Source organism: Urocampus carinirostris, chromosome 7 (assembly GCF_059441175.1).
Source record: "Urocampus carinirostris isolate Australia breed hairy pipefish chromosome 7, RoL_Ucar_1.0, whole genome shotgun sequence".
Lineage (NCBI taxonomy): Eukaryota > Metazoa > Chordata > Actinopteri > Syngnathiformes > Syngnathidae > Urocampus > Urocampus carinirostris.
The window spans coordinates 28,986,195-29,009,382 of record NC_142355.1 but is presented as its reverse complement, the minus strand read 5'-3'; the positions used below and the strand labels follow the sequence as shown (position 1 = coordinate 29,009,382).

At 41.0% G+C, this 23,188-nt stretch overlaps 1 protein-coding gene across 1 annotated transcript in view; it reads right to left on the bottom strand.

Annotated features, from left to right (window-relative positions):
• LOC148362885 (copine-8-like) overlaps window positions 1-21,018 on the bottom strand; it is a 62,377-nt gene extending 41,359 nt beyond the window's left edge. The window contains exons 1-6 of the mRNA XM_088340470.1: window positions 20,905-21,018; window positions 18,553-18,656; window positions 13,652-13,691; window positions 8,202-8,278; window positions 5,910-5,973; window positions 236-339 (exon numbers count right to left, since the gene is read on the bottom strand). Of these exons, the coding sequence (XP_088196596.1) occupies window positions 236-339; window positions 5,910-5,973; window positions 8,202-8,278; window positions 13,652-13,691; window positions 18,553-18,656; window positions 20,905-20,988 (473 nt within the window). The 5' untranslated portion in view covers window positions 20,989-21,018. The remainder of the gene's footprint in view (window positions 1-235; window positions 340-5,909; window positions 5,974-8,201; window positions 8,279-13,651; window positions 13,692-18,552; window positions 18,657-20,904) is intronic.
• Window positions 21,019-23,188: the final 2,170 nt, after the last annotated feature.

Sequence of the window (23,188 nt, the reverse complement as noted above, 5' to 3'; positions counted from 1 at the left end):
TTATTTTTAATTGATGATTTTCTTCCCCCCTTCAAGTTTGCTGTGTGCACAGCACACATGAATCTATAGATCCCGTAAGGATGATTATATAAGAACAACACATTGAGTGCTTATGGAGTCTACGCGACGGCTTTCTGGAGCGTGAACAATCGGCGTCTATATGTGTGTTTGCGTGCGTTTGTGTGCCTTTTTGCGCGTTAGATAGAGAAACGCGAGCGGCAGCTTGTCAACTCACGATCCGTCTTCGTTACTGCGGTAGAAGACGAGGAAAGGGTCCGACTTGCCGAAGAAATCCTTCTTGTCCAATTTGTTGCCGCAGAACTGCAGCATGACCGACTCCTGACAACATCGCACACAAACAAAAAGGGAATAAATACAAACAAATGCACACGCACGATGTGACGACTGCCATGGCGACAAAAACACGATTGGAAGCCGTTAAGAGAATTTCCGTTCGACTTGTTTTCTGCCGTAAATAATGGAGTCACGTAACATTCGTTTTGATGAGAGTCAGTATTTGTTTTGGCTCGCTTTCTCAAAAGAGAGAGAAAAGCAAAAAACAAATAAATACAATAAAAAAAAAAATCTGTTTAGCCTGGGTGTCATGATGACCGATGTGAATCACCTGTGCCTGCTCATTTGGTGCCAACTGCTGTGGGCTCTGATTGTCTCTCTGTCCCTATTTAAACTCAGTCCTGTCACTTTCCTGTTGTCAGTCCGTCTGCGAACCTCTGTTGATACAAGGCAAGCCTTTTTTGACCCTGTCCCGTTTTTTGCTCGCGTTTGTCTGAGACCTGTTTTGATCCCGACCACGTCTGCTCCCCTGTCCCGGCTTACGACCCATTTTTGATCCAGACTACGTCTGCTCTCCCGTCCTGGCTTACGACTCATTTCCGACCCTGACCACGTTTTTGCTCTCCCTGTTCCGGCTACCGACCTGTTTTTCCGTCCCTGACACCGCCATCGCGCGCTACGGAAGATCAACTTCCATATTCGGATCACAATCTGAGTGCGAGAGCGAATAGCGTCCCGTGTCCAGCCAACACCGGATCGTGGGCGCAGCCCTCCCTATTCCTTTCAATAAAGCCTGTGGTAAACACTACGCAATTGGGTCCTGATTCCGTTTTGGTCGTTCACTGAGTTGTTCGTGGAGATGAATGCATGTCTACGAATATTTCCAATTGATATTCCTTCAAATCATACAAGTCATTTCCTTTTTGGAAGTAATATTGTCAGATCGGTTTGAACGATATTAAAAGGCTTTGTAATTATAACCACGTCAGAGACACATTTCGCGGCTGATTACTTTTGCGTTTAACGGGGGCATAATTAAAAAATATACAAATAGGATAATTTTGATTTCAAAGGAAATAATGAGGAAGAGAATATATAGCTTGACTAAAAAAGAAAACAAAATAATTGATAATATAAAAAAAATCTAAAATCTAAACGTGACTTTTTCTCCCCTTTCTTCATAAGGTACATGTGCGGATATTTATCTATTTATTTATTTTATTTACGTTTTTTCTACATTATTATGATTTTTTAAATTGTCTTTTTTTATTTCGTTTTTTTGGGGGGGTTTTAGGGCTGTGATTTTAAATACATATGATCACTATTTTTTCTAAAATGTTGGAAAAAATATATAGTTTTCACGAGTATATTTGTGGCACATTTGTCATTATTAAAAGACATTATTTTATTTATTATTTTTCAGTATTTTCTATATATATTATTTTTTTACTTTCTTTATTTTTGCAAGGGGTGCATTATATATGAATTAAAAAAGGAATTAAATTTATATATATATATATATATATATATATATATATATATATATATATATATATATATATATATATATATATGTATATATATATATATATATATATATATATATATATATATATATATATATATATATATATATATATATATATATATATATATATATATATATATATAAAATATAATTTAAAAAAAAACATAAATGAATTAAATGAAAAAATACAAGTTGATAATAAAATTGTCACGATTGTCATGGCGCCCAATTGGCCCCGCCTGTGTGGCGCCAGCTGCGGCTCGTTGACAGATGGGCTTCCCTTCTATTTAAGCTCAGTGCTCTCACTCACCCTTTGTCAACGAACCTCTGCACCTGCAAGACGTTGGTTTTGACACTGTCCAGTTTCCTGCTTGTGTTTCCTGTCCGTCTCTTTTGTCCTGTTTAATATCTATTCCCAGTTTCGTTCCCGTCTTGTCTGTCCTGTTTAATTTCGATATCCAGTTTTGATATCAATCCTGTGTGTCCCATCCGGTCTGGTATTGACCCCATTTGTCCGATATCTGCTCGTGCAATTGACACCGATCTCGTCGGCCTCTGGCTTCCTGTCATTCCACGCCAGACTGCTGCCTACGTCTTCCACTCAACGATCACCGAATCACTGGCGTTTGGGTTAAGGTGCATAACTGCGCCATTTCCCATAAAATAAAGTTAGTGTGAGAAACGTCAAGCATTTGGGTTCTTCTCCTGTTTCGGTTCTTGACAAAAATGAAAAATAATAAAAAAAAGTGACTTTTTCGACCAAACTAAAATTCACATTTCTTTTTTACACAAATACATAAAAAGGAACATATTGTTACCACATACAGAAGATTTAGGAAGAAAACAAAATGTAAATTCTGAAAAATATCTGTACATAAATTCATAAAAAATAAATGTATAATAATGATTAATAATTACAAATAATCTAAACCAATGGGTGACATTTTCTCCTGAAGGAAAATATACAGTTTTATACAGATACAGTTTTGAAATGCACATTTTCAGCTATTTGCTAATAGGTGGTGGGGCCATCATTAAAATAATATAAAAATGTGGAAAAAAACTAAATTATGAAAAAACATCCATAAATAAATTCAATAAAAATGTATGAAAAAAGTTAATAGTTAAACATTAAAAATTATGTAAACCAAAAGCTGACTTTTGATCCTTTTTACAGTCACTTTTACAGTGACTCCTAACAACAGCTATCTATTGATTTAAAAAAAAGAAAAAAAAAAAAGAATCAAACCCAGGGGGTCAAAATTCCCAGACTCTTGTTCCCATAGCAACTAGCAACCAAGCGCAACGTAGAGAATTACAGTAGCTGTCGCTGAGCTCGCATAACACCGAACACAACGAAGCTCTCAATACAGAAACATCAAACGTGCTGACATCATCTGCTTCTCTTGCTCTATGCGGCGCCGAGAATCTATTTTTAGAAAGTCCACTTTCGGCCACTGGCTTTCTAAATTTAGCTCCCCGTCGAGAGAGTCGCAGAGACAAACAAATTCCGGACGTGAAGGACGTTTGTGTATCGGAGCGGCCGTTGACTGACAAACCCTCCCGTTGGGGTGTGTTTTGGGTATTTGTGATGCCATGACTGCTGAGTGACACTCTCGGCGTGGTGTGTTCAGTGAACGTAGGAGGCAGAACATCTATTGATTAGCACACTAATAGTGCAGATTTACAGCCACAGATATGTATAGAAGGCTAGATATGCCATGCCCTGTAGAGCGGCATGACTGCTGCGAGCCTAAGATTGTCGGGCCAACCTATCAGAACCTTTCGGTACATGTGGGCGGAGCCATAATCCTAAACGCCGTACCATAGAGTCCCGGGGAATGGAATAACCTTTCATAGGTGAAAGTGCTTTTGGCCCGATTTCTTTCATAATTCAATCTTGTTGAGAACTCCAGTAGCTCCAGTCCCTCTTGGAGGCTAACATTGTTTCGATGTTTTTGAAAATAAGGCCGCACCACATCCCCAGACTTACTTCTCTTGATTGAGGCCCGGTCACACAGCCTTTCACGGGCGTATCGAGGCTGAATCACGGCCAGAAATTTCTGCCCGTGAAGCAGACGATGTTGGACGCTTTGAGATCGCCATATAGACGAAATACAGCAGTGCTTTACACGCGGTAAGAAATTCACACGCGGTTGGCCGCGCAAAAGAGTTTTGAGCTGCTCAAAACTTTAGACCACGGGTAACCGCGGGCGGCACACGTGGTACACACGAGGTAAAGACGCGGAACGAACGTGCTAGGACGTGCTACGGCCGCGGCCAAGACGTGGTTACACGCGGGTAGGACGCGAAATTTTAGCGGGTAATCGCGGGTGGAGCACGGTCATAGCACGTTTGTTCTGCGCCTGTATCGCGGTGTAATCACGTGCATTAGCGTGTGTACCGCGTGTAAGCACGGTCAAACGCGATGCAGCCGCGTTTACCCGCGATAAGGACGTGGAACAGTCGCCGGCGTCTGTTTCGCGGGCATACCACCGGTAAACAGCGGGTTTAGCCAATTTTGCACATTTTCCACCGCATCTGCTTCACGGGCAGAAACTTCTGGCCGTGATTCAGCTGCGATACGCCCGTGAAAGCCCGGGCCTTTGGCAAGGTGGAAAGGGGTTGGTGGGTATAAGGGCGTATCCCTTAACCACACGGGTTCTCGTGGCACCATTTTCTGCGGTGTGTTTTGGGAATGGACAGGTTATGGCACCCATTGCTCTCCAGGCCAACACATGTTTCCACCCATTCTGATAGTTGGATGGTTGGTTGGATCCCTTAACCACTAGGATTGTAGGGGCACCGTTTTTGTGGCAAATACAGACTGGTGGCGCCCATCCCTCTCCGGACCAACTAATGTTTCTACCTGTTCTTAAAGTTGGTTGGTTGGTTGGTTGGATCCCTTCACTACTAGGGTCACAGTGGCACAATTTCATGTGGTGTGTCTTGGGCAAGTGCAGCCTGGTGGCGCCCATCCCTCTCCAGGCCCAAAAATGTTTACACTCGTTCATGAAGTTGGTTGGTAGAATCACCTAACGACTAGGGGTCGTAGGAGCACCATTTCCTGCGGTGTGTCTCGGACAAGTATAGCCGGGTGGTGCCCATCCCATTCCAGGCCAACAAATGTTTTCATCCGTTCCAGAAATGGGGTTGTTATTTGTTTGGATTCCTGAACCCCTAGGGCCGTAGTTGCACCATTTCCTGCGGTGTGTCTTGAGCAAGTACAGCCTGGTGCCTATCCCTCTCCAGGCCGACAAATGTTTCCACTCATTCTCGAAGTTGGTTGGTTGTTGGATTTCTTAACCTCTAGGGTCGTAGGGGCACCATTTCCTGCGGTGTGTCTTGAGCAAGTACAGCCTGGTGGTGCCCATCCCTCTCCAGGTGAACAAATGTTTCCACCCTGCTAGAAGTTGGTTTGTTGTTTGGTTGGATCCCTTAACCACTTGGTTCGTAGGGGGACCATTTCTTGAGATGTGTCTTGGGCAAGTACAGCCTGGTGATGCACATCCCCTCTACAGGCCAACACATTTTTCTAACTGTCCTCGAAGTTGGTTAGTTGGTTGGTTGGTTGGATCCCTTAACAGCTAGGGTGGCAGAGGCCCCATTTCCTGTGGTGTGCTTTGGACAAGTACAGCTTGGTGCCACCCATTGCTCTCCAGGCCAACAAATGTTTCCACCCGTTTTGGAAGTTGAATGGTTAGTTGGATTCCTTATCCACTAAGATTGTAGGGGCGCCATTTCCTGTGGTGTTTCTTGGGCAAGTACAGCCTGGAGGCGCCCAACAGGCCAACATATATTTCTACTTGTTCTCAAAGGTTGGTTGGTTGGATCCCTTAACTAGGGTCGTAGTGGCAACATTTTCTGTAATGTGTCTTGGGCAAGTACAGCCTGGTGGCGCCTATTCCTCTCCAGGTCAACAAAAAAAAAATCTTGTAAAACCATTCTAATTTGGGCGAATGTTCAGGCTTTCTAGGACTAGAAATCGGTTCTAGTGTTCTGTAGATATCTGCGTATACGACGATCAAATGTCAAGGCATTTTCTTTGTGGTGCATTTAGGATACCTGGGATGTTTGTGAGTCTTACCCGGCAGTTGCTTAGCTCCTCTGCTCTCACGATGAACGTTCCACATTTCTTTCCGGGAATCCCACTGAAACATAAAACATGACAAGTAGCTGAGCTTAGCGTTACAAGACTGTTTTGAGCATAGTATTGTTCATAGATTTATTACATATAACAGAGTTCGTACACCCTTTTCTAGCGCCGATCAAAAGAACGTTTTTTCTGTTGACTTTGATTACTAAAATAAAGTCGCTATTTTGCTGCTTGAACATATTTCGTGCTATTTTGAGCTGTTCCTATGATATTTTTGTGTTTAAGGGCTGCTATAAACTGACATATATTCTGCCGTTCTGCTTTAACAATAGCTACATCACACTTGTTTATAAACACTGAAAGGGCTCTATAGGTGTTGGGTTATATTTGAGCTGAATATAAAAGACAAAAAAGAAAGAAACTACTGTATGCATAAAAAGAAGAAAAATGAGCCAAATTTTGACTCATTTTAATGATATTAAACAGGCAGGACATGTTTCCCTCGAGGACTGGGGCACCCCGGTCTGCTCTAAGGGCATGACAATCGACGCAAACGAAAGTTTAAAATGAGTTTTCACTTTTAATCCTCCGTCTCCCTCCCTGCATCCACCACTAACTCCCTTGTACCAGCTCAAGTCACGTCATACGAAAGGTAAATACAATTTCAACTATCCCTCACTTATGTATTTATAATAATATATATTCATAGATACTGTATGTATATTATACAAAAGTAGGACCTTACCATATGCTTTTTTGCTATTTTATGTTTTAAACCAGGGTATTGCGAAAGCATTAGCTTTTCCTTACCATAGGTTTCTAACCTTGCTACATGGCAATTTCTCTTTGTGATCGGCACAGCTATCAACTTGTACGTTTTCCTCTTAATTTATAAGATATTTTTTATCATTTTAAATTGACTATGCCTTATAGCAATTAAAAAAAAAAGTTTTATGAAAAAACCTGTCACGGTTGCCATGGTGCCCAATTGGCCCCACCCATGTGGCACCAGACACGGCTCATTGACAGATTGGCTTCCCTGCTATTCAAACCCAGTCCTGTCACTCTCCTTTTGTCAGTCCTTCAACAAACCTCTGCACCGCAAGACATGGTTTCGGACTCGGTCCTGTTTTCCTGTTGGTAATTCCTGTCGGGTATTGTTCCCGTTTATTTTGTCCTGTTTTAGATCTGTTTCAAGTTTCGTCCCCGTCTATTTTTGTCCTGTTTATTATTCTCTCCAGTTTTCGTTCCCGTCTAGTTTGTCCTGTTTAATTTCGATATCCTGTTTCATTATCAATCCTGTCTGTCCCGTCCTGTATCGACCCCATTCGTCCGATATCTACTCGGGCAATTGGTATCATTCTCCTCGGCCTCTGGCTTTCTGTCTTTTTACGCCAGACCGCTGCCTAATGTGCACGGCTCCCCATTTCCCGTAAAATAAAATGCTTGTGTGAGGTCACGTGTTTGGATCCTGATCCTGTTCTGGTCCTGATAAAGCGATCTTGTCTTGCCCGTTTTGGCTCTACTGTAATCCGGATGGTTTCGGTCAATGGTAGCAAAAAACAACGTAATCGTAGATTGTTAATATTGTTTCGGTACACTACTAGATGTTCTCCTAATCGTGCATTTATTTGGTATATAAGGTATAATTGTTTACATGAATTATTTGTTTTAATTCTTCATAGTATGTCTTGTTGTGAGTAAATAGGTGCCACATTGCATTTGTAAAGTTTATTATGGGGGAATTGCAAAGACTAATAATGGGAGCAATTGGCTGAGGTTGACAGGAATGTATATATTATTTGATGGATGGTTGAATATTAAAAAAGACGTTCAATCATAAAAACATAAGAGGTTGAACTCGATAATTTTATTTTCTCGTACAGCCTTTGAACATATAACCGATGCTTGAAGTTTTCATGTATGTTTTCTTTTTTTACTGTTTAATATCTTATTTGTTTTTACCGGTACATCTTCAATGAAATCTTCAAAAAAAAAGCATGCGAGTAGGTGTTAGATAGCTAGTCGGCAGATTGCAACTAACGTAGCTGTCCTTTTCGCAAATAGCGGCGAACTTAATAATTGTCTTGGCAAACAGCAGCTGGTTTACTGGGAACAATTTGACGTTAAAATCGTGCTATATTGTAACTGGTGATAATTGGCTAACCAATCCAAAAATAAAGGTCAAAATGTATGTTTTCAGTGTCTCGTCTCAAAGGAAACGACCTTGCTTTTAGAACTCTTCCTGTGAGTTTTCTGTCCTCGTTTTTGTTGTCGACTTACCTCAAAGCTTTCTCCAGACGGCTTCCAAGCGAGCCCACGATCTCACCTAGCGTGCAGAAGGCCTGTCCAAGGAAATCCTTAGAGACACAAACATCCCCCCCAAACTTCAACGTTAATAAAGACATCCTGACAAGTTAGTTTGCATGTTCTCAACCCGCGTTTGTGCTGTTAAAATATGAATGAATGAAACGAGAACGAATCCTTGTGGAAGCACTTACGGGGACTTGGGAACGTATTGATCTGAAAAATGCTGTGCACAGACAATCACCAGAAAACCTTAAGGAACATAAGATGTTTTGTAAGAAGGATGGGCCAATATTTCTATTTAAAGATGTCCAAAAGACTTGTGGCTGTGATAGCTTAAAGGGGGCCATTGCTTATGCAACACCTACGTTTACATTTTTTATTTGTTAGCACAATATTAAATGTTGGATACATTTTTTTTCTTTTCAGGATTGTATCTTACATGTTGTTAAATCTTAGAAAAAACTTAAGAGTTTCTAATCAATAACTTTAAAGCCTGAAATATTACAATATGTCATAAAGTTCTATGGGGGGTGAAATACATTTCCAAGGTACTGTAAATTTCCTGGCTCTTTTAAACGCAGCACAATAGTTTTGGCATGAGATGAGGACCTCTAGTAGTGTCCTTGTTTATGTTAGGTGGGGGGGGGAGATTCCGCAAGATGATTGGCTTCAAAAGCTTCAAAAACTACAAGAGGTCTGTGCAATGATAGAAACACATATACACAAACGTAGTGCTCGTTCACATCCCGCGGGGACAAACATTCTGCAAAGATGGCGGCTAGGACAGAACTGTAACCCAGCAAGACAAAACATGCCACCTTTCCGAGAGGAGCTCGCTGGATTTCACATAAGCACTCATGTAGGATGACCACGATGTATTTACTGCTTTACATTCCGGGGGCAGTTTTTTTTTAATCTACAACAAGCATGAGTCACAAGTTGAGAGAATATTTGATCTTTTTAACCTAATTTCCTAGTTTTTAGTTGTTTATTGTCTTTTTTCAATTAAAAAGCCAACACTATACAATTCTATTCCAATTCGCAATAATTTCTCTTGTATTCCTCAAGAAGAAACATGGCTATTTTTAATAAAAAGAGCAAAATATCTGTCAGTTGGGCAATTTCAGTACAATATCATTTTTTAAGCTTGTCACAGTGTTAATTTATAAATTCCCCCATATATTGCTCCGTTTTTATAAGCAAGGTTCTTTGTTAGAGCTAACATCCTTCCATCCATCGAATATCTGCACCGCTTATCCTCAGTCACCAATAATGACAATAGTAACAATTCACTGACAGTTATGACAATTATTATTATTATTATTATTATTATAAGGCAGCACGGTGGATGGGTGGTTAGCGCGCAGCCCCACAGTGCCGAGGTTCAGTGTTCAAGTCCATCTACCGCAACCTCCCCATGTGGAGTTTGCATGTTCTCCCACGTCCCAAAAACATGCATTTCAGGTTAATTGGCCGGTTCAAATTGTCCCTAGGTGTGAATGAGCGAGCGAATTGTCTGTCCCTATGTGCCCTGCGACTGGCTGGCAACCAGTTCAGGGTATCCTCTGCCCACTGCCCGAAGATGGCTGGGATGGGCACAATCACCCCTGCGACCCTACTGAGGATAAACGGTGCAGATAATGGATGGATGGATTATTATCATATTAATATAAAAATAATAATAATTATAGCAATGTTGATTTGCTTACTTCTATCTTTTGCTATATCCTTCAAACGCCATTTTCTTCCTCTCCGTACTATGCCAATATTTTTCTTTTGTATCTGGATTTGAACAGGTGAATACTTGGACATTTTTTTAGCTCAGTTTGTTCCAAAATGTAACCCCACATATACACACGCATAATTGTAAAATACTTGGATTGTTTTTAATTATTTTATATTAAATAACATTCTGTGCGTTTAATAAAGAGGAGGAAATTAAAAACGTATTTAAGAGATCCTAGTCATCGTTTAAACGAAAAAATAATCGACCAATTTATTGATTATGAAAATAATTATCGTTAGTTGCAGCCTTACTATAATTGTTATTGTGTTACAGTTGTATACTCTCAGTCGGTAATGACGTAATGTCAGGGTAATTTTGATCGTTGAGGGATTTCATGAAGGTGCAAAGATTTTCACTTCTTTTGGTCATTGTACCACAATTGCCTTCATTAATGAAAAGCTCGCTTTCTCCAATAAAGGTGTTATTTATAGTCGGGCGAGTGGATGTCGGCGAGTTTGCGGATAATAAGGGAGGGGGCCGCTTGGGCCGTCTGCAATCCCACACATTTGCGGCGATGACAAGATGCATCTGAGCATCCTCGGCATTCTTGGCCTTGGTGCCTCGCTCAAAAAGAGACCGGCAGCATCATTGAAGTAAAATATGGGCGAGGGGCCACCGAGAGGAGGAGGAGGAGGCGTTAGGTTGTACAAGGAGGATTCCATTTGGAAAGCAATGGATAGCTCAAGGGATGAGAAAAGCTGGGACGGGAAGTCCAAAGCTTGGACATTTGGATTTTTATTTTATTTAATTTTGAATAAAATATTATTTGTTGTCATTGTTTACAACGCAGTGTACATCGTTCACGACAGGATTAGACGTGGCACTCCGGGATCAAAATGTAATAAAATACTAATTATTATCATCCATTAAAAAGCATTGTATTTCCAATGTTTTCTTTTTCACCATATATTTGAGGGGGGGATTTTTTTTTTTTTAAAGAAAAATCGACATTTGTAGCCACCCCTACCCCCAACTGCCATTTAGTTTATGATCATTAGCCATTAAAAGTCTTGTTTTTCAAAAAGAAAATCGTATTTTTTAGAAAAAGTCGACGTTTGAAGTCCCATTTTCATTATCTAATTTATTGTTATTATTATCTATTAATAAGCGCTGTAATTCCAGTTTTCGCCTCTTTGATGTGTTTTTTTTTTTAATTCAGCAAAAAAATAAACAATAAAAAAATATTTTTCAGTAAAAAGTACATTTGAAGCCCCCCAATTAATATGTAATTATCTTTTTAAGTATTATACATTCAAAACCATTGTTTTTCTACCTAATGCATCTTGGCCATCTTTCCTTTAATTCAAGACAATATTCATAAATAAAATTGCATTTATCAATACAACATTTGAAGTCACTCCCACACCAAACAGCTTTGAATTAAGGATGTTTGATACATTTTTTACTTATATCTTGGTGGTCATAATTAGCGATAGCACATATCAATGCCTCTAGTGCATAAAATGTTGTTTCCTCTGTACGAAAAACAATTTATTGCAATATTTAATTTTTCTTTTACATTGCTACCAAGTAATTTATAGATTGTCTAATTTTAAGTTCCTGTTTGTTAAATGGCAACTAGAAGGCAGCTGATCCTGCAGGTATACCATCGTAACGTACCCAACGCTCCAATACTTTTAATACTGTAGTAAAATTAACAATAATAATCGTGGTAATAATAACTTAAATAAAACAAATGTAATGACCCAATAATCAGGGTAGGACCCTAAGAACACCTGAGTAGCCTGTGGACCTGCTCTCAAAAAAAAGCTTAGCGGAGATGGGTCATGGTCACTTTCTAAGGAATTTCCATTCCTCACCGTCATCAGAACTTGATGATCAGTATATTTAAATAAACTGGACATTTTCCCCCAATTTTTTAAAAATTAGCCCAATATTTAGCGATAGAGCTAGCGGTGAACAAAACCTATTTTAACCATTCTCTAATAATTACAACCTGGTAATAACATTATTGTAACATAGTAATGACATATTTATAAAATAAGGTTTTATTTAAGAAATGCATATCTAACAGGTAGCCCTTTTCTTTATTCCAGGGGTGTCCAAAATTTTCGGAAAGCGGGCCAGATTTGGTAAGGGGCAAACAAGTGAGGGCCAACTAGACGACCTGACTTTCTTTGAAGAGTCTTTAGAAAATTCACCCTCCGTGAAAGGTTTGCAGTGCTCGGCGATCAGCGTCGGGACCTCCTAGCTCACCTTTGTAGCACTTTCGTTTGCCTCAAAGGGTCTTGTGAAAAAGCGCTGCTGTGCAATGTCAACAGCTTCCAGTTGCCTTACCTTTTCACAGCTTTCGTTTCCAGTTAACCTTTTGCAGTCAACATGTTAAGTCTGGCAGTGCCTTTTGTCATATATTATTTGAAAACAGCCACAGTCTCTTGGCAAATTAGGCAGACGCAGGAGTTTGGGTGTAAAAATTACTCCAATGTCGTGTTGTCCTGGAAGCGGCAGCCCTCTCAGTTAACTTTCTTTTTTAAATTTTATTTGCGGTTGCCATGTCAGAAATGGGTTGGGGTAAAAATCTTTCAGAAAGCCAAGGGCAAGGTGGCTATTGCAATCATCTGCCATGATGACTGAATTATTTCACCTGTGCCCGCTTGTTTGGCGCCAGACGCTGCTGGCTTCCTGATTGGTTCCCCGTCCTACTTAAGCTCCGTCGTTTCACTCGCCGGTTATCAGTCCGTCAGCAAACCTCTGTTTTCACAAGGCCCGCCGGTCCCGTTTTTCACCCGTTTTCCACACGTTCGTTCCTTATTTCCCATTTTGTCTCCGGCTACGACCCGTTTTTTGACCATGACCGCGTTTTGATTTCCTGTCCCAGCTAACGACTTGTTTTTTGACCCTGACCATGTTCTGCTCTCCCGTCCCGACTAACGACCCGTTTTTTCCGTCTACTACGCTACAATCTCCCTCCCCGGAACACGGTCCGATTCTGTGAGTGGCTTGCTTCCCGCGTCCAGCGAGCACCGGATCGCGGGCGCTGCTTTTCCTCTGTATCTCAATAAACTTGTGATTAACGTTACGCTTCTGGGTCCTACTTCCATTGTGGTCATGACATCATCTGGTGAAATAGCGATTTCCTTTTTTTGTACAAATGTATTTTATACTGCGGTCAACATTAGTGGCAGCCCACATATTATTAATTGATTGGGGGCGTAACTAGCCCTCGGGCCGGACTTTGAAGATGCTTGCCCTAACCAGCAACAAAAATGATCTCTCGGCTTGAAAACTAGTTGGTGAGCCCTGATTTGAAGTGAAAACATGTGATGGGATCAGTCTGAAAAATAGTAGTATCGGGGAGCCTCACATACAAGTTTTATAAAGAACAATGACCAAATGGAAACACTGATATTGTTGTTTACAATCCATGGATGGTAATAAAGTCCTTATCTGAATCATGTAATGGTAGCTACTTTCAATTCTCACTATAAGTGAAAAGCACAACATTTTTATTACCGTATTGTGGTTGTACAATGAGAATCCTGCTTATAAAAATGCTAAATACTGACCTTTTCTTTTTGTATTTGGTAGCTTTGTATATTTTAGTGAGAACTTCATTTTTCAGGTGAGACATTATTATGTTGTCTTTTACGAACCCAACATACGAGCAAAAACTCACATGTTTGGAGAGATTGTCGCTCTTGCAATCCAAATCGTACCTGAGAAAAAAAAGCAAGGAAAGGTCAAGTTCAGTACATCGTCCTAAATCCGATTTTTCCTCCTGTGCCTGAAACTCAAACGTTTTGCGATTAAGCGGCAGCCATCTGTCGAGTTCGCGTGATCCGAATTTGCTAGCAAAAGGACGAAATGTCACCTGGAAACGGTCCAGATGAGCCTCAGACAGCCAAAAATGACAGACGTGCTCAGAATCCTCGAATTGTGTGGGTGTGTCTTCCCATGATTGACAAAAGTTCAAAATTCAGGGTTCATACATTGTTTTCAAGGCTGAATTTAAGAAGCTTTCAAGCCACTTTTCCAATTTCTCCAGTACCAATAAATAAAAAATCTGGTGAGAATCAATCCATAACCCTGTTGTTAGAGGTCATCAAATACTCCTAAAATATGTCTGCAATCTTCACACGTGTTTTTCAGTTTCACAAATATGTATCTGATTTACACATGCAATTTCTAATCTTGCATGTGCATTTATCAAGACATAGTATTTAGCTCTTGAATCGATCGTAAATATATTGTGGATCTGAACAATACGTGTGTAAAAACTTTTAAGACAAACCTCTCCCTATATGGATCCCTTTCCAGCCAACGTCATCACCGGACCAACACAGAATGCGTGCGCATTGTAGACCGAAAACAGTGGGAGTAGGAGTACGAGTTTGAATAGAGCCAGGGAAGATTTGTATGGTGAGTTGCATTTTCAGAGTCACAATTGACAAAGACAACATGTCGAGCTGGGCATCATTAGGAATATCCGTGTCATATCTGGTGAGTTATGGTGGCGATTTAGACTTACAGTGGAACCTCGGTTCTCGACCATAATCCGTTCCAGAACCCTGTTCTAAAACCGATTTGGTCGATCACCGAATATCATTTTTGCCATTAAAAGTAATGTAAAATCATTTTAATCCGTTCCAAATCCTTGAAGGCTTACCATGAACGTAAACATGAAGCTAACCCAGGCTAATCGTACGTTCGCGTTAGCGTAATCTTCCGTACGAAAGATTACGCTAACATGAACGAGTGAAAATAAAAAAATCAGGTCGTTTACACGTCATTTAGCACCGGGGTCTCCACAACAAGTGGTGAGCGGTTGAAGGATAAAGAAAAGATTTATGAATAGGATTTCTTACCTCTGAGGTGGTCTGCAGAAGCCATGCTCTATTCCCTCGAAAGAAGGGAAACTCGCACATCTTCTTCATATTTTGCTATTATTTCTTTCTTAAATGCAATAGTTGTACGCACTACTCTTCTTTTTTCACCTGTAACAACTTTGCTGCTTGCACCGACCTTCTTCCGAGACATAATTAGGGGTTAAAACACACCGTTCACCGATATTAAAAACGAAAGCAAAAAGAAGTGCTTGGTCACGTGACAACAGTTCTTCACGAGGGGTGGGGGCAATCTACACCCGTACGCCGCTCAGCATCGCCCCTAGCGTACTGGCATTCGAACTTTTTTAAACGAAAAGCGAAGCAAGAATTTCTCAAAATTTTGTTCGAACTGAGAGGCGTTCCAAAACCGAGGTTCCACTGTACTTGAATGCCGAATGTAAAATAAATGCAATGACAAAGCAAACCCAGTAGAGAGCAGCATTGCCGTCATTTTTAAGCAGACTTGTTTTACTTTTCTTCATTTAATACGTGGTCTATTAAAGCAGACTACCGAGAAACAAGGCAACGGTTTCAACCATTTACAAACGCTTCACACATTTCCAAATCTTGAAAACACAATATTAGAATTCAAGCCTTTTCAAAGATTTCAAGCACCCGTACCAACCCTGAATATCACTTTTTGAATAAATGTCTTACCCAAGGGTCTGCTGTATTTGTAATTGTAACTACATTTTAATCATAGTGGTTAACTACATTTTACTATTTTTTTATGATGACAAAAAACACACTACAAAAGAGTTAGCAATGACTTAAAAACACAACATTTGAATTCAAGCCTTTTCAAAGATTTCAAGCACCCGTACCAACCCTGAATTTCTCTCTGCCACCCCAACCCAGAATGAATGTCTTACCCTAAGGTCTAGTGTAATTATAGCGCCTAACTACATTTTACAATTTTTTTATGATGACAACAAACACACCATGGAAGTGTTAGCATTGTCTCGAAAAACAATATTAGATTTCAAGCCTTTTCAAAGATTTCAAGCACCCGTAGCAACCCTGAATGTCCCTCTCCGACCCCCACCTCAGGACGAATGAATGTCTTACCTTAGGGTCTACTGTAATTATAGCGTTTAACTACATTTTTTAATTTTTTATGATGACAACAAACACACCATGAAAGTCTTATCAATGTCCCAAAAAGACAACATTAAAATTCAAGCCTTTACAAATATTTCAAGCACCCGTACCAACCCTGAATTTCCCTCTGCGACACCCGCCTCAGAACGAATGTCTGTCACACCCGAGGGTCTACTGTATTTATTGCTGTTAACTACATTTTACAATTTTTTTATGATGACATCAAACACACCATGGAAGAAATAGCATTGTCACAAAAACAATATTAAAATGGAAGCCTTTTCATAGATTTCAAGCGCCCGTACCAACCCTGAAATTCCCTCTGCAACCCCCACCTCAAAGACAGTGAATGTCATACCTGAGTTTCTACTGTAGTTAAAGCAATTAACTACATTTTTCAATTTCTTTACTAACGACCAACACACCATGGAACAGTTAGCATTGTCTCAATGCTATGTGTGCGCTAGCGGCGCAAGGCACAGGTGCGCTTCATGCGTTCCGTTGGCCTCTGTCACTTTGGACGTCTCATGAATTATTCATCTGAAACCGTTTCGTAAGGAGAAGCTAGTGTGTGTGTATGTGTGTACGAGAAAAAAGTGGAAGGAATGCAGGCATTCAAAACAAAAAAAACGTGACGGATGGACGTTGATTTGAGCACGCGCACACAATAACGTGCACAGGCAGATACCCGGCGGCGCCTCGTGGGCACCAAATTTGTGGATGACATCACTGGGCACTGTTCCACATAGGATTCCACTTCCTTGTGCTGTCTGCGATCTCATTTAGTGATGTTAAAGGACACGGCGGAGAAAGGAGAAACGTTTGAGCAATTAGTTCAGGTCATGGGCGTAACCAGCCCGTTTTTGGGGGTGCTCAAGTACCCTCAAATTTTAACCCAAGCACCCCCAAAAATGATAGCATTTTAAAAACTCTTTTCCTTCACAGCTGAGTTCTGAGGTCATGGGATCAAATTCCAGCTACCAGCCTTCCTGTGCGGGGTTTGCATGTTCTCCCCGTGCTTGCGTGGGTTTCCTCTGGGCACTCCGGTTTCTTCCCACATTCCAAAAACATGCATGTCAGGTTAACTGGTCAAATTGTCCTTAGGTGTAAATGAGAGAGTGAGTTGTACGTCTCTTTGTGCCCTGCGACTGGCTGGCAACCGGTTCATTGTCCTCTGCCCACTGCTCGAAGACCCCCACGACCCTACCAAGGATAGGCGGTGCAGATAATGGAGACTGGATAGTGAAAAACGCGAGATTAAAAAAATAAAACTAAAACAAAACAAAAATGTCAATAAACCATGCCTTGAAATGGTTCAGTCAATTTGATTCCTAGTACCATCTCTCAGTATCTTCTTCTTTTCTCCTTGTCTCCTTTGCAGCATGTCTTTCATGGGGTAACTGAAAATGATAGCTCTTCGTAGCAGTACCACATAGTTGGCTGTTTGCAGAGCGGAAAGGAGACGCGAAGAGCATGCCGGGATTCATGCAGATGCCGGAAACATTCCAATGCCTTGAAATGGTTCAGTCAATGTTATTCCTGGCACCATCTCTCAGTATCTTATTCTTCTTTTCTCCTTGTCCACTTTGCTGCCTGTCTTTCGTTGGGTCAATTGTAAATGATAGCTTATTGGAGCAGTACCATAAAGTTGACTGTTTACAGAGCGGAAAGGAAACGCGAAGAGCATGCCAGGATTCATGCGGATGCCGGAAACACTCCAATGCCTTGAAATGGTTCAGTCAACTTGATTCCTAGCACGATCTCTCAGTATCTTCTTCTTTTCTCCTTGTCCATTTTGCTGCATTTATTTCATGGAGTAAGTGGAAATGATCCATACAGTTGACTGTTTACAGAGCAGAAAGGGGACGAGAAAAGCATGCCGGGATTCATGCATATGCACCGTGTTGCCAGAAAGAATGGCAGCGTGTACTGCACTGTATTTTTGAATTTGTATCCTGAAACACTTTTGGAACTACAGGCAATATTTTCCTGTTCAGGTACTTTGTAACCTGAAACATTTGTATGTGGAGGCATTTGTAAGTAGAGGTACCACTGTACTACTTGTATATAATTCATGAAAAATGAAGAGGAGGAAGAAACAAAGAAGATAAATGGAGGAAAGATAAGGAAGGACATGGAAGAAGAATAATGTCTAATGGTGAATCCGTTTTGTTTAGTTAGAATTTCCAATTTTCTGGTCGCACCTCCATTTCCCTACGCCATATCTTTGCTCCATTGACTTCGTTTGCGATTGTACTAATGACAAAAACGCCTCGAAGGGCTCCATTTTTCCTCAAGATGCCTTCCTGGTGATGGACACGGCGGCCTTGCCTTCCCATCATTGTCTCCACAAAGCATCTTCAAGTCAAATTGACTTATTTTTCCTTTTCGGGTGCGACCGAGCAGAATGAGAACGCCGCTCGCAAACGGGGGAAAAAAACAGAAAAAAAACGCGAGTGACAAGAAAACGTGTCTTTTATTTAAAAGGCCGAATAACGTACATCGCCCCTCCCGCGCACGGCATGAATATTTCACGCTTAGCTTTGCTACGACGCATGGAGTGAGGTGCACAATTCATTGGTTAACTCACAGGTCGAATCGCAGATTCTGCCTCTCCTCGAAGAAATAATCCAAAATGAACTTGCGGACGAAATCAGGGTTGAGTGTGTTGTCGATCACTTCTGTCCTGCCAAACTGAAAGAGAAAAATAGACAAAAAATTAGAAACACACACGCTGGTATTTTCTATATGCTACAGCTGCTAAATATAGTCTGGAACTTAGTGGCTAAAATGCTAAATATGACAAAAGATTGATGGATAGTATGTAGTTTCCCATTGCAATTCACTTCATGTCCCATAATAAATGTCCATACTTGATGCGTAATCCTTGAACCAATACACACTTCATTTTGCCCAGTTTAGGTGTAGCATCCAACTGTCCTCTAGAGGGCGATGGCGTTTTACAATACAATGCCATACAAACTGATGCCAGCTGCCGTTAATCACGAGCAAGACCATATGTGTCAGGACCAGAACGGAGACAGGACCCACTTCCTTTACGTTTCTCTCAGTTTTATTGGAATAAAAAGGAAAGGGTTGCCCCCACGATCTGGTGATTGCTGGGAGCGGGAAGCAGGTCGCTATGAACGTGGAAGTGGGAGTTCCGTGGCGAGCAATGGCAGTGTCGGGAACGGAAAAACGGGTCAGTATCCGGGACAGGAGAGCAAAAACGTGGTCGGGGTCGGAAGCAAGTCGTAAGCCGGGACAGGGGAGTAGACGTGATCAGAATAAAAAAACGGGTCACAGCCGGGGGACGGACTGGAGCAAAAAACAGATTGAAGTCAGAGTCGAAAAAAAAGGCTTGCCTAGTGTAAACTGAGGTTCTCAGACGGACTGACAACAGGGGGCAGATAGGAGTGGGTTTGAATAGGGACAGAAAGCCAATCAGAGTCCGAGGCAGTTGGCGCCAAAGGAGCGGGTACAGGTGAAGCATATCGGTAATCATGACAATACGCAATGGCCAAGCAAAGCCACCAGAGAGCAGTGTGAGCGTCCTTTTTAAGCAGGCTTGTTGAGAAACAATTTCAGGCATTTACAAGCGCTTCACCCAAAATTCAGGCATTTTTTAATCCTTGAGAACACAGCATTAAAATTCGAGCATTTCCAAGAATTTCAAGCACCAGTAAGAACCCTGTGGTACTTCCGAATAAAAGAGCAAGTGTTCAGAGGCTCGCGACCATGTGACCTGAAGAAAGAATTTGGAGAAAATACCAAAATGGCTGATGTTCAGTACCCTAGTTTGTCATTCAGTCCAAAGCATATATAAAACAACTCAGAGCACCGCCTTTCTTTGCATTGGATTTTTTTTTGAAAAATTGGGCTTTATTCCCCCTTGGAAGGGATACGATATGTAATCGTTAAATGTAAAATGTTTGCTGTTTAGTTATGTACCTAAATATAACTTTATATTTAATACGCAATTACCGATGACAAGATTTTAGGCGAGATAAAGATTACTATCTTAAGGAACAATTACCACCCGTAGGCCTACAGAAGGAAATGTTTCAGGTAAATTTTGGGGAAAATAGCAGAAAAGTTAGCGTAAATGTAAATTACTGTCTTGGAGGGAAACAATACAAAAACATAAAAAAACCACAGGCGGAATGATACTAAAAGATGTGTGTTAATTGTTATTACAACATCCATTGCAGCCTGGTCATCCTGGAAGGGGGATTACCTCATGTGCGGCCCCTTCTCAAGGTTTCTTCATTTTCCTTGTGCTGAGGTTAAATTTCCTTGCTCTCATGTAGGTTTTAAATCAGCTAGTTTCTTTTACTACAGAGTAACTCAGTTATAACTCGGTTACTTTTTGGAAAACGTAGTGAGTAACTCTAACTAATAACTTTTTGAAGGAACATGCCCAACACTGCTTATTTTCCTCATGCTGAGGTTTTTGAGTTACTCCTTGCCCGCATGTTGGTTTAAGATCAGGGGCTGGTGTAATTGTGGCCTGTGCAGTCTTTGGACAAATTTTGTGACTAAGGCCTTTAAAAAAAATTTGACTTGAATTGATCCTGGATTACGGTAGAGTACCGAGGTATCACGGTATCTATTAAACACAAATTGTCGCCAGCAGTCATGTGTGGCACCCAGCAGGGTGTCCGCCTGACAATCTGAAAACATCTTGTGTCCCACCTGGGACACAATTACACTAATCCGGATTTTGCCCATTAAACAGCATCAAAGCGTGGCACTAACCTGCTCGCCAGCTTTTGTGTGTTTCCCCGTGTGTGATGCATGATACATTTGTTGACAAAAAAGGTTTCTTCCTCTTGTGGAGCCCAAATAGACGTGAAAACAACACTCTCGCTCCGACTGGCCAGTTGACAATCAGCATTTTATACATCCCTACCCTCCCCAAAAAATGCAATTCGTGACTCACCTCTCTCCATTCTCTGTTCGCTATCCCCTGAGTGTACAGCACACAAACTGCAAAGAGACGGAGAGAGCATTTAAAAAGCAACATTTGACGACTTCATGCCGACGAGCCGAGAGCGAGTTTCCCTGCGGACGGCGTTGTGGCGGGAAAACTCCCCTAATTAAATGTCACTCTAAGTTTGCCTTGCAGGATGATGGTATGACAGAGGGGAGATGGGAGTGAGGTCTAGGCAACAGGGGGGACAAGGTTGTTGTTTGCGTAGGCGGTAGATGAAAAAGAAAGTGAGGTTAGAGTGCGGCGGAATGTCCTCATTGAGTGAGGACGCTCGATAATATCGGCACGTGGCCGCCTCGCCTCCCTCGGGGAGTGGAGATCGTGGGTGGGGGGTTGGTTCTCCGTAGGGATCCCAAATCCCCCCTTCTCCCGCCGTGAAGACGCGGCGCTGGTGGAAAAGCAGAGCGGGGCGATCATCCGGCACTAAAGTGACATTTCATTAGCGTTGTGCCGCCGCCGTGACTGTACTGGAGATGCGCTCGTCTCGCTGAGTGTGAGGAAATGATGTCATAATGGAGAACCGTGAAATACACAACGCTGTGGAGCGACACAGGCACTCAATTGGAACCTTAACAGATTCTTATAAATGTAACATCTGGGAGGTAGAGTATAACAATCCGTCATGTAACTCTCGTGAAGAAAAACAGTGACACATGCGTAATACAGTGATGCGACTTATCAATCTCCTAGAATTGATTACAAACCAATACTTAAGCTGCTGTCTTCACATAAAGTAGGGTTTGTGGCCAACTGGGAGGAACAAATAAATCGCATCTAAAACCTGAACATACTCAACATTGTGAAGGAACCCAGGCACTGAAATTGGAACGGTAATTGGAGAGATTATTTTGAATGTAACATCTGAGACAAACTGAATTCAACTATCAGTTTATGTACTGTAACTCCCGATCAGACAAACAATGACGCACACTTAACATTGACTTCATCGGCTCCATGGAATAAATTTCAAACCAACACATAAATTGCTGTCTTATTAATAACATCATAATATCAGTGTCTGAAACTCATGACAAAAATTTACCGGACACCAGGGCAGACAACTCTGAAAAAGTTACCTGCTCCATTTTTCACAACTTGAAATACAATAAGACGACTAATCGCAAAAAAAAACAAACATTGTTGCAAAGTATTAAGGATTAATAATCAGAATACATAACAGAACAACACTTTAAAATTAAATTTATTATAAATCTACTTATAACATTTATGGCATATATATGACATTGCTGTTTTCCATCTGCCATCAGTTTGTTCCTGTATTTACTCATCTCCATTCATGCAATGTTTGCGTTGCGTCATCTGCTACAAGCCACGTGAACTCCTTTTTCCACGATGCTTTTAATTTACCTTTATGTTTTGTAGCGTCATCAATTTTGTTAGCTTCTTTTGAATGTTTTTTTTTGGGGCTGAGGATTTGGCTTGATCCCTAACCACTTATCCATATTTCTTGTGTTCTCTGTGCGTCTAATTTGGAAAATGATATGCAAATGCGCGACCTTATAACGCTCGGGAAAGTCCGGAAGCACAAAGTCATTCGATGCAGGCTTCTGATTTGCTTCCGAGTATGCAAATTGCCAAACAAACCAAAATTCCGACATTTCCAAACCGAACGAAGATTCTGAAATCGGAATAAAGCAAACGTTTGATTTTGGAAAAATAAAGAAAAAAATTAAAACAAAATATTTTTTTTTCTTTCTTGAAAAAGTTGTCAGCCAAGGTTGTGTAAGTTGTACGCCCGACGAAAAGATGCACGCCTCGGGCGTCCGGGCACACATTATTTCTGACACTGATAATATAGAGATTGATTGCAGAACTGGCAGAACTCTCAAATTTGAACATACACAACATTGTGGAGTAATCCAGGCACTCTATTGATACATTATTTGCCCACATAATCTTTTTAATGTAATTTCTGGGACATGGTGAATTTGTTTTCAGGTGTGGACCCATGTATGGGATGCAAGATCTGAGGGTAGAGGTGCTCAAAGGAGGTCGCATTAAATAAGAAAACCAGGAACAAAGTGCACAAAGCAACAAACAAAACGTCCAAACAAGAAGCCAGAAACAAAAACTAAACTTGAAGTCAAACACCGAAACTGGACATTAAGTTTTGCATGGAACAAAGAAACTGGAAACAAACACAAACAAACATCGCGTAGTAGTGGAAGTGAAAATTACAATGAAAACCGGAAACCAGAAAATTAAATCTGAA